Below are 15,961 nucleotides of genomic sequence, written 5' to 3' on the forward strand. Positions count from 1 at the left end.
CCATCCCTCAGTGAATATATGTGATGGCTCATGAGACATTAACCATGCAGTCCAGGTGACTCGGCTGGAAGCTGTCACAACAGCCTAAGGTGGAAGGAGGGCGGGTCCAGAACAAGGGTAGAAGCAGTAAGATGAGAAAGAAGAAAATATTCCATCAGTAGAAGCAACATAGTTTAGTGGCAGATTGGATGTGTGGAGAGTCAGGTGTCCCGCCAGCCTCAGTGGCAAGATGGAAGCCAATAGGAAATACAGGCTTTAAAAATGGAGAGGACTGGCAGGGGTGACAAAGGCATAGTATAGCTTGGAATATTTTGTTTACGAGCAACAAAACACCTTTCCCACCTTTCAGGTGCGGACTTGCTACAACTCTATTGGTCTCACCTGTTGTGGGGGTTAAAAAAGAGTTGACACACATGAACATTCGAATAATTTTCAATACTTGTGTGTGTTGACTGCCTCTGCTTGAAAACAATAAATTGTTCCCCACCTCAACTAAAAACATGCAGGAAAAAAAAGAGGGAGAAATTATGATTTCAGAGCTAATAGAGAACTTAGAAAACAGAGGCCAACTGGTCATTTTCTTGAAGAAGAAATCAAAACCCCAAAAGAAAATACCTTGCTCAGAATGACATAGGTAGCTAGTAGTTCATTTAGGATGAAAACCCAGGTCTCCAAACTACTAGCCCACTGCCTTTCCTTAGGAAGACTGGATAACATTTCACTTCAATTCCATTCCTCACACTGTCCTTCCTTCATTGTGTTCCTGAGAACAACGAGGACTCCCCCCCTCCACTGACTTTTCCTCTTTACTCTCTCATGCCTCCTAGCCATTCCTTTAAAAAGAAATACATGAAGTAAATAATTTTGTCATAAAATAGTAATCTTTCTCATTCAAGACAGTTGAGGGAAATAAAAACACAGTAGTAGGTGATCTAGCTCACAGAAGAGAATGGTTTATGCTACCCGGCATCTCTGTGACAAGTGTGAAAATGATTGCTAGGTAACAGGATGCAGACCTCCAGATTCCTGGGGGAAAGACCCGAGGTTAGTTTGCTTTACTAGAAGACACTGTGTTATATGAAATCATATCTACACAGCCAAAAAGAATGTTAAATAATTGTGCTTGTTGATGTATCTGGGGAATGAAGCCTTGTTAAACGGGCAAAAGCTGTTACCTTGATTTCAAACCGGGCAGAAGTGAGTATGCGTGACTCATCTATTTTGAATGTTAGCACATCATGAATTCACCAACATGACATTACAACAGAAAGATCAAACTGGTTACCTATTGGTTATAACACCTTCAAGAGCCAATGCAGGTCCTCTAATTCCCAACGATCCACTTTCTCCTTAATAAGCAATTTATGCTGTATAATTGCCTCTACTCCCCACTCCCCTTCATGCTTGTGCAGACCCAGCCGTTGACCAATGTAGGCTTCTACTAGTGACTTTACGCGTGTTCCCTCATCTAGTCCTCATCACTAATTCGATGAGGCCAGGACATTTTCAGGCCAGGAAATACTGATGAAGGGAGTTAAGAAACTTGCTCAAGGTCATACAATCCATCCGTGGAAAGGTCAGAAATCAAACCAGGTATGGCTGCTACCAAATCCCATGAACTTAATCATGGTGCCCCACCCCCAACAAACCACCACTGCTCCCACCTCAGTCCAGATGAAGACAAAATATTCATATGAGTAGAATGTCCTCAGACACAGGAATGCTGTGAGAGAAGGTAGAAGTGAGAGGGATTTCAGGCAGCCATGTTTGGTCTTCTTTCATTGACATTGTCACAGTGAGTTGTGGCTTTTTAATTTCAGCTTGGGTGACAGTACTGAGCCTCATGGCCTCTATAACTGATCACGGTGAGGCAGCAGAATATTCATTCACCAGTGTTCTGGTTTGCCCAACAAGCTAAATTCTAAAGTTGTAATATTTGTTGCCACATCTCTGCCTTCATGAGAAACTAATGATTAATATGGTGGCTGGCTGTCTTGGGAAAAAGTCCCATCAGTTATTCAAAGAATTTAGACTTGTGCTCCCCTCCTCTCCTGAACCACAATTAATCCCAAGGTTCCAATCACTCCAAAGGGCATTATCTATATTGCTGCACTATCTTGTTTCAGAGCTTGAAAAATCTTGATATTAAAGATTCCTGTAAGGACCCTCCATGGCTTCTGTTTACTACCTAAGGAGTTTGAAAGGGTTCAATAGTTTTTTAATAACATCCAAAGCAAACTAAAACTCTTCCTCTACTATAGATCAAATGTGGCAACCACAAGGAAAATCTGAAATTGGGAATGCTTTACAGCTGCTGAGAAAGCCCAACAAGCGTATAGTACTTGTCTACCAGACTGAAGGGTTTTTGTATATCAAATTCCTCTGGAGGCAAAGAATATCTAAGGAGTCTTAGGCAAATGCACTATGAAAGACCAAAATACTCTTTCTATATAAACCAAAGATTATATCACTCACCTTCACTTGCCTGGCACATAGTAAGCACTCAATAAATACTTAATAAATGAGTATTTTTCCTCTATTTCTTTCTTTGTCAGAGCACTAAGCATAGCATCCAACACAAAAGGTATTGAGTATTGTGGTATAAGTTCATTTTGCTCCAAGCAGGTCCAAAATAAAAGTACACAGACTTTCAAGCAAAATAAACAAGCAGAAACTCTTATTTTCAGAAAAGGATTCACCTCAGGATCCTATTAATTAAACAAATTGTCAAAAGATGCAATACAGTCTAATTTGCAAAAAATGAGACTCTCATGCAATTTTCAGGGAATTGCATAAAGTGAGATCACTTATAAATCCATCTACTCACCCTCCTCAAAAAAAGAACATTGTCTAGAATGCCCACAGTTCCAGACTTGGCGTCTCTCTCCCTCTCCCCATACACCACTCCCCTGCCATACTTCCCCCATTAGTCTGGCCAATTCTTTTTTTTTTTTTAAGACTTTATTTATTTTTTGAGAGAGAGAGAGAGCATGCGCACACAAGCAGAGGTGGGCAAAGGAAGAAGCAGACTCCCCACTGAGCAGGGAGCCCAACGTGGGGCTCGATCCCAGGACCCCGAGATCACGACCTGAGCTGAAGGCAGATGCTTAACTGACTGAGCCACCCAGGTGCCCCAATCTGGCCAATTCTTATGTGTGTCTCATCATCAGAGAAAGCATTAGCTCCTCCAGGAAAACTTCCTTCATTCCCCAGACGCAAGAACACCCTGTCCACATCTCTGTCATTAAATTATTTCACTGCTTTATCATTATGTATTTACATGTCTTTCACTCACCTAAAATTCTTCTTTGCTTATGGAGAAATAAGTCCTAATCTGCTCAATTTCTCTACTAAGGTTAGACTATTGTAAGTTCTCAAGATCTCAAACATTTATGGAATAAATGAACATATTGCTGACATAAAAACACAGATGTTAGGGTGTGGCTGGTGATCACACAGAGGTAAATTTAGTCTGATAGTGTAAATGGAAGCAGTGGGTCTTCAACGGGGTTTGAGAGGCTTGATGACTTTGATGTAGCCGCTGCAGGGATACACGGAAAATTGCAGAGAAGAGGGAAGGAATGAATCAAACCTCGGTACTTGCAAAGGAATTGCAAATGATGAGGAACATTTGCCAAGATGCAGGAGAGACCATGAACACGGGTACAAGTACAGAGAGACATGAAAATGACTTAGGAGATTCGGTCCTCCTGGTCAAAGATTTTGTCTTTGATCTAAATCTAGATTATACCAGCTGCTACTAGGCATCACGGCCTTGTCATCACCAACATGGTGTTTGCACAGCAAGCCTGGCATCTCTCATTCCAGTTCTTCGGTGTCATGTAGAAGGACTAAGTATTTCTTACCAAAGGCATGAATAAGCTCCTTGAACAGCAGATACAGCAGGAGCCTCTCAAAGGCAGCCTCTTACCTGCTGGTTCTGGTAGGCTGTGACTGTGGTAAACACAGTCTCAGGGAAGTTGAATGTTTTCACTCCATCCCCAACAGGGACAGGTTTGGTGGGCGAAAGGTCACTGCTGAAATCCTTGCGGATCACGTGAACTCGAGGCTGGTATTTGTGCATAGAGTGCAGAATGATCTGAAATGAGAAGGGGCCACATTATGCCAGAGTGGCTCAAAGGTCCTTACATCTTTTCAAGCTCTCATGCAAATATAACCATAGGATAGAAGCATTATAGGAAAAACACAGATGGGAGTTGGGTGGGGGGAGATGTATAAGAAACTGGAAGCCAGTGTACTTGCCTATGGCAGGAAGGACTAAGTGACTGGATAGCATTACATGGACCCATACAGCAAAGTATCCCAATCATGGGTGGTGGATGCAGTATGCTTGCCTTAACTGAACAATACTGAACAACTGTCCCAACACCAGAAAACAACACTCTGCTGTAATGTCTCAGAACCTCTGCTATGGGACAGTTGCTCCTTCCTGCTTCAAAGTTTCATCACGGGCTCATGCTGTCTTTAAATTCTGTAAGCTGTCATTTGCACTTTGTTACCAAATTTATGACCACTCACTATGAGAGTGAATGTATATGTGCATTCTCCCTTCCTTCAAAAAATGTCATTCCCTTAAAGATAAGACCCATGGTTTTAGTTCTTCAATCTTCCTATAGCACCCAATCTGGACCCTCGCATTCAGTGAAAGTTCTATGTATGTCTTGCCACTAAAGATAAATTAATAACATCAAGTGCTCTAATTATACCTGGAAAGTCTTAAAACCTATTCTTCTCTTAAAAATGCATGAATTTCTCAACAAATCAGCCCAAACTGTCACTTAATTGTTTCTCTGAGTTTATTGCCCTGTGAGTTATTCCACTGACTTTTGTGACTTCTTTCACCGTTTTTAAACTTGTCCTGTGTTTCTGTCTTCAAACTAACCCCTGACTAGACTGTGGGTTCCCAGAACATGAGAACTCTTGTCTGATAAACACAATCTGATGCACAGCAGACGTTTGCTAAATGTTAGATTTGTAATAAATGAAATTTCATGGGAAGAAAAAAAGGAACTTGTATGCCTAGTTACTTAAAATGACTCCAAATGGCATAGAGCTTCTTATTTTACCTGTTTGAAAAAGCCTAGGGCTAATCAGCTCTAGAGCCAAAAGGGAGGAAGAGGGAGATGGATGGGATTCTTTGACTCACATGTCCTTGATCATCCAACTCATTGTTGGTCAGCTTGAGTTTGTCGAAACTGACCACCTGTCTCATCCAAGTATCTCCAGAAGCTAGAGAATCAGGGTGTATATAAACTCTTGGGGGCACAGGGGAGTCCGCGTTGCCAGCCACCATCCACTTGGAGCTGTGGTACACATATCTGAGGTGGAGAGGGAGAGAGGCGAAATCAGAGACAGATACAGAGAGGGAAGAGAGGCCCAAGAAAGCCAGTAGAGACAGGAGACGGGAGAGACAGAGAGATGACAAGATGGAAAATAGTAGGGATTAAACAGAGAATACAACAGAGAAAAGGAGTAGGGTAGAGAACCAGGGACAATCAAAATAGAGATGAAAATGGAGAAAGAGGTGGGTTGGGGGAGGGCAGCAAAGGGTTGTGGTTAATGATCAAAGCTACAGCCCTCACAAGGAAAACATTCTCACAGTCCTTTTTCTTTCTTTTCCCTCTCCTTGCCTTCCACCCCTGTGTGCACACAGGCATCCTGAGCCCATGTGTCTAGCTATGGAAAAGGTATTTTACTGCAACCTTTCACCTTTCAAATTCAAACCATATAATCCGTTGGCCACTTGTTCAGGATTTGGTTCCTTATTAAAAACATCTTCCATATTGTCCTATAAAACACAGCCATGTGCAGAGACCCTCCAAGCCTCTTACTTATTAACCATTTCTTTGCTGAGAATCTGAATTTTGAGGCATTTCTATGAAAATGGAGGGTTTTTGCCTCAGTGCAACCATTCCCAGAAACACCACCAAGTCTTCCCAGTTAGTGTTTTAGTGTTTCTTTGATGAATCCAGTTTTGAATATCATCATCATCGACATTATTTTCCCACAAAGGCACTGGAAGTGAGATGTTGTTTAGTAGCAAAGGAGGTCAGTTTTCCAGTTTGCCAATTGCCCTGTACTTCTGAAGAGAGTTCTCTACGGATTTGGCACCTCCCTGCTTCTCACTTATAAAGGACCACACAGGACCTGGATGCTAGCAAACAGAGGCACTCAGTCCAAATCACAAGATCCTCTAAAACAGATTGGAAACATCTCCTGTGCTAAGTCCTGCATCCAGATAACTTCTCTCTTGGGCAGCTCTCTCCCTCTACCATACTAGGCTGGTCTTTCCCATTCATTCATCTCTCCCCTCCTACTTCATAGGTTTGGAGCCAAGTTCTCAAACATTTCAAAAATGAGCCATGATTCACTGACCTGATTGACATCTCAAGAGATTGATTAAGGCACAGTTTGTGTCTGGCAAGAACTATGTGTAAGCCATCCAAGAAACAAAGACATCGTGTTGGACTGTAATGACTTTGAAGGAAAGTTACTTAACAAACTCGCTCACAACCCATATTGATAAACAATAATTCTCCTTTACTAAATGTTGTTCTTGAAATCTTACCCAATTCTCCTCTTCTTCCCCTCCATCATCCACAGGATAATCCATCAGACATATGATTGAATATACTGCACTGGTCCACTTCTCCTCCACCTCTCCAAAATAAATCATCTCAACTCATTTAGTATTTCATAAACCAAATCATTCAATATGTTAATCACTTTCAATGTTAACTGAATTAATTTTAGACCTAATATTCATTTGATTTTTGTAACCCTGGCAGACACTATACAGTCCCGTTCTCTCCAGAGACACAGGGAGGATTCCAGACAAAATCATTACTAAGTCCTGATTTCCAACCACGAGTGACTACTTCCTGCATGGTGCTTTGCTACAGGTTATTGGCATATCCTCCATTCTTGTTCCCTATAGTGCATTGTACAGTGCACTGTGAAAATGCTTCATCTAATGATTTAAAGAACTGTCTTGGAATGCTGGTGATGTCAACAATTCCACACCCCAGAGTCATCATCATTACCTGTATCTTTTATTGTCCACAGGCACAATGTCCATTGCTATGTAATACTGCTGGTGTGGGTCCAGGCCAGTGATTTTCACTCTCATGGCAGGAAACATCCTCCTATGAAGGGGAATAGGCAGTAAGCTCAACAGTCAGAGGGAGAGAAGTAGCAGGAATAAAAGCTTAGAGAATCTCCTCTTATGAAGAACGCTAAACACACCAAAGTCCAATTCCTCTAATTCCCAAATTGGCTGCTTTTTTTACACTTTGGAAATTATTACTATAAAATATGCTGAGGACTCATTGCTGAAATAGCACCATTTCTTAACTTAGATTGACCTATTTGATGACTCATACACTCCAAGAGTTCATACCATACCCTGATTTCTATTATTAATATTTAATGTGATTAGATAGATAAGCAGATAGATAATGTGTATGTATCCACACATACATTTCCTATCAGACTATAACATTCTTGAAAATACTTACACTTAACATACTTGAATAACTTAATGCTTTTATTACTCAAGTAGCTTATCACAGTTGATTGTAGGTGATAATGAAATATTTTTTGATTGATTGAGTCTATTTAAAAGTAATCTCTAAAAAAAGAAGAAAAAAGGAAGAGGCTACCAGTCCCCAAACAAAGGGCCAACAAAGCTGAGGGTTTTTTAATGCATAAAACTGTAGAAAAATTTCTGCAAGTTCTCAGGCTGTCAACATGTGTGTCAGAAGGAGGACCCTGTGGAATCTGGAGCAAATAACAAATGAATTCTAGTGGCCTCTGGGCAATACCTTCTTTCTACCACAATGGCTTGTTAAACTTGCCAAAGCAAGCGAGGTCAGGATATGGCACTTTACAACTACTCTCATAATTGAAGAGGAGGAGAGGGAGCAGCCCAGAAGAGTATTGAGTTTCAAGGGTCTAGAATAAAATTCTCCATTCTTCTTTAACCATAAGAAAGAAGAAAAACATCAAACTCTTCTGTATGTCATTTACTTAGGAGTCAGACATAAAAAGTGCTCAGTTCAAAAATTTGGATTGCCTGAATGTGCTCTAGGGTACTTGTACACAAAATGCTGCATTAAGCTTAACCATCTGGGGCCAGTTAGTTGAGCTGGGCAGAGCACGGTGCTAATGAGGTCAAGGTCACAGGCTTGATCCGCATACAGCCTAATTGGCTTTGCTCCATTTCATGGCCATAGACCATACCCTGACCCCAGACAGCCATCTTGCTTACATGCCCTAGTTGTTTACATGAGGGGCTTTCTGTTCTAGTCACATACTGCACTGCTCACCAGAAGCAACTCAAAATGCAAATGTCCTGTGGTAGTAGGTCAATGACATCATAATCATATTGGGGAGAAGGCATAAGAGGGACCACAGACCTTTAATAGGAATGATGGCTAATGCTTTTTTTTTTAAAGATTTTATTTATTTATTTTGAGAGAGAGAGAATGAGAGACAGAGACCATGAGAGGGAGGAGGGTCAGAGGGAGAAGCAGACTCCCTGCCGAGCAGGGAGCCCGATGCGGGACTCGATCCCGGGACTCCAGGATCATGACCTGAGCTGAAGGCAGTCGCTTAACCAACTGAGCCACCCAGGCGCCCGGAATGATGGCTAATTCTTAAATATTTACAAAGAATAATACACAACCATTCCTTCTTTCCTACTTTATGACTCTTCAGAAGCTTCTATTGATACATTGTTCTGGATTTACTACCTCTAGCCTCACAAGTTTAATTAGAAAGCCTTATATTTTGGTCTTATGGTGAGCTAATGAAACCCAGTGGTGGACTTCTCATAATGACTAAATCTAGCATTAACTATAGGTTAGGCACTTTGATCCACACTAATTCTCTCCAAAAACTTGGGAAAGTTGATCTATATACATTTACATTTAAACCAGTAATTACCTTCTTAATAACAATGACTTATGATTGCCTTGTATTTATAAATGGTTGGAGAAGACCTTGCCAGGGATGGAGAGAAAGTCCTCTCACTTGCTATCTGAGGTAAGATAATGTGGTTCCTCTCAGCCATCTACAGAGGCTGTGTTACACTGCAAGAGATTAATGTCTTCTCTTTATGACTCCAAGAAAAAGAGTTAGATGTTTTTAAATTCAATACCTGTTTTGTCTAGCACACTCATATGACCTTGAGTGGAGAAGCTAGCAGTTTCTTACCTATATCCAAGTCCTAAATGAATGAGATGTGTGACTTTGGAAAAGTTATTTAACCTTATCACCTATAAAACAAAGAAAAGAGACTATATAATCTCTAAAGTGCCCTCCTGCTTTAAAATTCCATGACTGGGGCGCCTGGGTGGCTCAGTCATTAAGCGTCTGCCTTCAGCTCAGGTCATGATCCCAGGGCGCCAGGATTGAGCCCCCATCAGGCTCCCTACTCCGCAGGAAGCCTGCTTCTCCCTTTCCCACTCCCCCTGCTTGTGTTCCCTCTCTCACTGTGTCTCTCTCTGTCAAATAAATAAACAAAATCTTTGAAAATATATATAACTAAATAAAAAATAAAATTCTATGACTGCATTTGAATTGTCTTCTTAAAAACTTACCAAAAGTTGCTTTTTCTTTTTGCCAGTATTTTAGCACAGAATATCAAGTGAAGTCATAACACCCTAGGGAAAAATTAATCTTTCATATTCACAAAGTGAGATGCGTTTGGTTTTAATTTTATGGTTAAATTTAGGCCAATTCTTGTGTCTTCCAAACCCATTAATCCCTACAAGCACCTCTGTCCATGGTGCTGATTCTACAGATACGTTGGTACATTCAAAGATTGAGGGCTCTGCAGACTGCAGTAGTTCTGAATCAACAGGATTACAGTTTGGGGAGTGAGAAGAAGTAGATGGTGACTAAAATCTGAGCAGGAAAAAGGAACAGAGAGTCATACAAAACTAATGTAACTGAGAAAATGAAAATTGAGATTAAAATTGGAAAGGACACTACAAAGGAAGGAAAATGAAGTGAAAAGGAAGAAACAGACTTGAGGAATCGGGAGGAGGTGAAGAAAAGTCAGAGCAGAGAAAGCTTTCTTTGTATGTTTTTGAGTTGTTCCAGAATTACTTGAAGAGTTACATGGAACAACAGCAAAGGCTGAGGCAATCCAATAAAGAAACAATGAATAATGGATCTTAACCTAAACAAAGGGATATGACTAAAGAACAAACTGTATATGTTTGTACTGGGAATATCTGGGTATATCCAGGTATCAAGTGAATTTGTGAAGGCAGAGATGTGGAAATTAAAACACTGCAGAACAAATCATGAAATGAGGTCACAGGAGAGCTGTGAAAAAAGGTGTTTGGGTGAACTGAATTCACTGAAGTGCAGGGAACGACGGAATGATATCGGAGATGAAAATGACCGGAATGCACAAAATCCACAGTACTGAGTGAAAACCCAAAATAAGAAACTGGATAAAAACTTTTTCCTTGAATTGCTGTTTCCTTCTAAGCCATAACATCTCAAAATGTAGAACAGAAGTCGACTGAAACCCAAGCAACAAAAAAGAGATGGTATTGGAAATAATTCCCCTTCAGAGTTGCTCCTCCTAAGAAGCCTTTTAATGATCTTATTCACCACCAAAACTTCGAGAAGGAAGAAGGTTCCAAAGGAGAAATAAAATGAATAAGATTTCAGGTTCATTTTGACCTCATGTTTTTGTGAGCACAGGCTGCTTTGGCATAACCAATGCTACCTACCACAAGTAAGTGAAAAAAATGTATGTAATAGCTCCTACTTTTGTTCTCCATTCTTGGAATCTGGCCATTCAAAGGAACCTGTCCTTACCTGCCTGCTTTGGTGATGATCATCTCAGTTCCAATGTCATGGAACCTCTTCCAGAGGTCAGCACATTGCAGCTCTACCTGAATCTCTTCCATGGAAGACATGGCAGCAGGCACAGGGCCTGCAGCACCAGGGCCCAGGTCAGCGTGAGTGTCAAAGGAGCAGGAAGTCCGCTCAGTGAGCACCTCAGAGTCTGAACCCGTGCTTTGCTCAGAATCTGCAAAATAAACAATCAAGTCTTAGGTGAGAAACTGCCGAACTGCCCCCACCCCTCACTGACCTAAAAGATGGGAGGCTGGGTGAGGGGCATGGTGGAGTAGGGAGAGTAGTGAACAAAAGGAGACTTAAAGCTGGGAAGCTCCAGAGCACAGCATTCAGGGTATTTTATTATTTTTTTTATGGTTTGTTTTTGTGATTTACGACCATCTTTCAGGTTTTGCATTTCCAACATGACATCTGGCATTTTAGCAACAGCTGAAGAAAACTGGTCCACAACAGGCAGTATTAGGAGTACTAATGTCACCACGGTGAAGGGAAGAAGCCAAACAGGAACAATAAAGTAAGTGCCAAATTTTAAAAAATAATAATAATTACAGACCACAGCTCCAAATCTAGACAATTTCACTGGGGGCTGGGTGTTGGGGGGGTTCAGTGCTAATAATAATATATTCTTTAATGTCCTACTACTCAGCATCATTGCCCATCAGCCAGTAATTTTTAAACAAAGCAATTTTTCCTCTATTTATATATCTTGGTCATCAAAAGTAATGAAAAGTTGTTTGGGATCTTTAGAAGCACTTTGTCATGTATTTGAGTAAATGGCTTTTCCTAAGAGTCCAATCAGACCATTTTGGATGAAAAAAGAAAAAAAAAAAATGTCTGTTGTAAGGCAAGGATGTAAGCATATGGAAAAAGTTACCCAAGAAGGCGGTTGAAACAAAGGGAATAAATGAGTTCAGGAGACACCTTGATTGGTTTCTGAAGTATGAGCAGAGGGGAGGGGTGATCCAAACAGGAAGGTAGGATTGAGAGCAACCAAATAAAAAGCTGGCGTGCTGTGCCAGATGGTCCTTTCTTCCTGTGTCTTCTGTACTCATGAAGGTGTTTGGGGGGGGGAGGCGCATGCAGAGTGATAGAGAAGGCTGGAGTCAGATTTACCAGGGAATTTACTGTAATTTTCAAAGCTTTTTACTCTTAGAGGCCCAATGCCAAGAATCTTATCTCCTAAGATTTTCCAAACTCAGATTAGCTGATACAATCTCCTTAGGTCAAATGATACTGCAAGCTAAGCCTGAGAACCTATTTCTGCAACCCTCCCCTGACATCTAGGATTCTGATTGCTTCCCCTGTTAAATAAATACATAGACGAATATGTATTGCTGCCATGCTCACTTAACTGCAGCAGGTTTCTAGGCCTGTGAAAACCCATCCCACAAGACCTTCCCTTTCCTTCCTCCTAGCCCTGATGTGTTCCTCTCTCAAACCCAGGCAGCATTGCCGGCAAGTCTTCCACAACGCTGCCAGTGCCCACAGGGAGCACAGTGACATTTCTCTCCTCCCCAGTTCCCCACCCTTCACTTCTGAAGATATTCAGGGTACTGCAGAACTGAACCAAGCTCCGAAATGACAGGCAAGTCTCTGCCCCAAATCTAGTTTATCCACGATCACTAGTCCAGTCACCATCTTCACACACACAAATATATATATATATATATACACACATATGTACATATGTATATATATAGGTTTTACGTGTCTAAGCATATAATTTTAGACTTGGAGCTAAACAGGGACTAACTTCGGTCTCCTTCAAGCACAGAAAAGTGGAGCTGCTTATCTAAGATGAGAGCTGATGCTTCTGAGTGACAAATCTCCATCCTGGCCTGATTCTATATGCCTTTCTGCTGCAGAGCCATTATATCACTATCACACACTCTGCCAAACACAGTAATTCTGATCCTCGGAGACATGATTCCCAAATCCCATTGTTTCTGTGATATGCCAAGAGCTCCTCACTTATCACAAGTATTGTGAACTTTTCGAAAACTTCTCAAAGCAAGAGTTTTAAAAAATAGTCTTGTCCTACCTTTGGGAGCAAAGTGATGTGAAATCCACTTACCATAATGTGCTGCAGTTATGAAAAAGTTGGAAATTTGGCACATACGATTTCTCCAATGAGTGTTTAGGAAGAGGGAGGGAAGGGAAAGATATCACTATGCTAAGTGGTAACTTTTTAATGGTGGCCAAACTGGGTTGGGATTAGAATGGTGACTATGGCTGGAGAATTAGGAAACCAGACTCTACTCTTAACTCACCGTGTCATCTGAAATAAAATGGGAGCTCAAAGTGTGACGTTAAATGGACTATTAGTCCATTTAATAATGAATCACTTGGACAGGTCACTTAACTATAATGGACCTATTTCCTTATCATGCATTTAGAAGGACTGAGCTGAAAACTTTTATAATCTCTTCCACCTCTAAGGACTTGAAGAGTGTCGATGCATACTTTCTAATGAAACTTTCAGTGATAACCCAGGAAACCTCAATTAGAAGCATCAAATTAAAACTGCTTGGGCAAGACAAGTTAAATGAGGAAAAAGACTGGGGGCTCAGATTCACGTTATCATAGAAGTTAAAGAAATCAGCGGGTATTCTGTTTATAGTTTCAATCAAATCAATCAATAAGCACCTGTCAGCATGTGGCCCTATATGAGGTACCATTGTAGATAATTTGAAACAGAATCCCAGACCTTGAGAACTTTCCCAGTTAGTGCTGATTAATTATGTGTTTATTGGGTGCTTACTATGTGCCCAGCACTGTGCTAGATGCTGAGAAATACCGAAGTACAGAGCGAGGCTCCACCTAAAGGAATTTACAATACAAATGGAAGCTGAGTGCATTCACAAATAGAGACCAAGACAAATGCTACCACACAGTTTCCCACACCACTACATATTGCCTTTGCACGTCTCACAGGAATCCAGCAAAGAGAGGGATCTGAGAGGACTGGAACAGTCCTGGCGAACTCATGCTTACTAGAAAAGAAGCGTACAAGACGTGGAGATATAGGCAGCATTTGTCCATGAAGAGGATTTTCAGACACAGTTATTTGTTCCCCTGGAAGTACTCTCTGCTCCTGGATTCTCATTCCCTCACAAAATAGAGCCCCAGTGACTTCTACATAAAGAATACAGGCACCAGCCCACATTTTCAATAACATAAATTAAGCTACCTTATAATATCCTTAAAATAGGGTTAAGATCAACACCTTAGGTAAAAATAAAATTGAATCCTTTGTAAAATGCGTTTGTAAATCATAGTTAGATAAAATATTTAGGTTAACCAGATCATTTATTTTAGCTATTAATCAGAATGCATAATCCAGTTAACTATGTCATTAATATAAGAAATGCAGAACAGGTTATTTCAATCAAATGGGTCCGTCCATTCAGAAATCAACCAGTCCCTTGAATATCAGAAAACACCTCTGTGTTTTCAAGTTTTTTTCTTTTTTCTTGGCAATCTGTGACTTCCTGCCTTCAAAAAACTAACCGTTAGGAACTCATTTGAATGACCTGGAAAGACTTCTTGGCTGTCAGATGTCTCTTGTGGACAGCATTTGAACAAGGGAAATTTTAGCAAATCAGGAACATAAATGATAAAGTTATATATAACTAAGGAAGTTAAAGAAAACTTTGCGAACTTGCACGGATCCAGTTACAAGTCACTGGAGAACATCGTCTGACTCATATAGTCAAACCAACATATCTATTACCATCCAAAAAAATCCCAACAAGAGATTCTAACCATCAGCTAATAGTGTTACTTGTTTTCTATCTCTGACCTATTTCGTGTTGATAAAATGGACACAGTAACACTAAGTTCCCATAGAAAGTTGAGTTTAGCTTAACAGCAAGTTCAATTCTCAATTTATGCAAAATAATAGCAATAAGAAAATAGTTTCTTCTTTTACATTTTACACACTATTTAATTTATCTTTCCATTTGATGAGGTAGAAGCAGCATATTTTTAGGTCCATTATATAGATGAGGAAATTGAGACTAAGAAAATTAAAAACAACATGGCCTAGAAGGTAGGTCTTCTGTCTCCTGACCCAATGATCAGGTCTCTCCCAAGATCATATCAGGTTCAACCCCGGCCAAAAGAGCCAGCAATCTGTAATAACTCTCAACTATTGTAACCATCCTTACAAATGAAATGGCTTAATATGTTTGGTCCTGGCCAAGTCACATAACTATTCTGGCCCTCATTTTCCTTAATCATTTTAGCACAGCATATGCACATTTAATTAGAGGTGCTCTAAAGTCCCTTTAAGTCTAATGTTTACTGGATGGATTAGTAGTGCAGCTTAAAGACCACCAATTCTAACAACAGCAACTCAACCATGATAAGTTGAGTTGGTTGGCATGCACAGAAAATGCCTAATTTATATGTATTTTGACTTAATATCAAAACCAGACACTGTTAAAACAGATTTCACAGTCTTCCAGGCAATTTTCATCTCCACTTAACTAATAATTTTGAGGAGTAATTCATTACTACAGTGAACAGAGAACATTTACGCCTGGGGCTCTGCTCTTCACCATGAGTGGGGTGTTGGAGAGTCACTTCATTTCACAGAGCCTCAGTTTCCGTATCTTAACTATTTCCTTAGCATATCTATTACTATTTCCTTATCTTTACTATTAGGGACTGGGGGAAGATACCTTCTTGCACAGAAAATTGTATTTATAGCTTTATGATAAAATATAAATTAATGATTCTGTTGATAACAATGCTAGTGACTTTGGACTGTGAGATGAATATAAGCCCACAAGAACTATCCCAACCAAAGGGTTAATGGTCAACATCTATTGAACACCTACTAAGTATCTGATGCTCTGCTAAGACCTTATATATATATATATATAAATGTTATATATATATAACATTATTTAATAAAACAAATCTAAGAGCTATCATTATTACCTCCATTTTATATATTATTGACACCAAAATCCAGATTACATCAGCTCTACCTCCTGAGGATTACAGGCATGTGAGACTATATTTAATTCCACTTCTATTTCACCAAACATTT

General features: G+C 40.2%; 1 protein-coding gene across 1 annotated transcript in view; it reads right to left on the reverse strand.

The window, feature by feature from the left end:
- Window positions 1-15,961, reverse strand: part of TBX15 (T-box transcription factor 15) — a 101,120-nt gene that overhangs the window by 34,450 nt on the left and 50,709 nt on the right. Inside the window, exons 2-5 of the mRNA XM_021690089.2 lie at window positions 10,861-11,074; window positions 7,065-7,166; window positions 5,168-5,339; window positions 3,932-4,099 (exon numbers count right to left, since the gene is read on the reverse strand). Of these exons, the coding sequence (XP_021545764.2) occupies window positions 3,932-4,099; window positions 5,168-5,339; window positions 7,065-7,166; window positions 10,861-11,074 (656 nt within the window). The remainder of the gene's footprint in view (window positions 1-3,931; window positions 4,100-5,167; window positions 5,340-7,064; window positions 7,167-10,860; window positions 11,075-15,961) is intronic.

The sequence above is a fragment of the Neomonachus schauinslandi genome, chromosome 4, assembly GCF_002201575.2.
Source record: "Neomonachus schauinslandi chromosome 4, ASM220157v2, whole genome shotgun sequence".
NCBI lineage: Eukaryota > Metazoa > Chordata > Mammalia > Carnivora > Phocidae > Neomonachus > Neomonachus schauinslandi.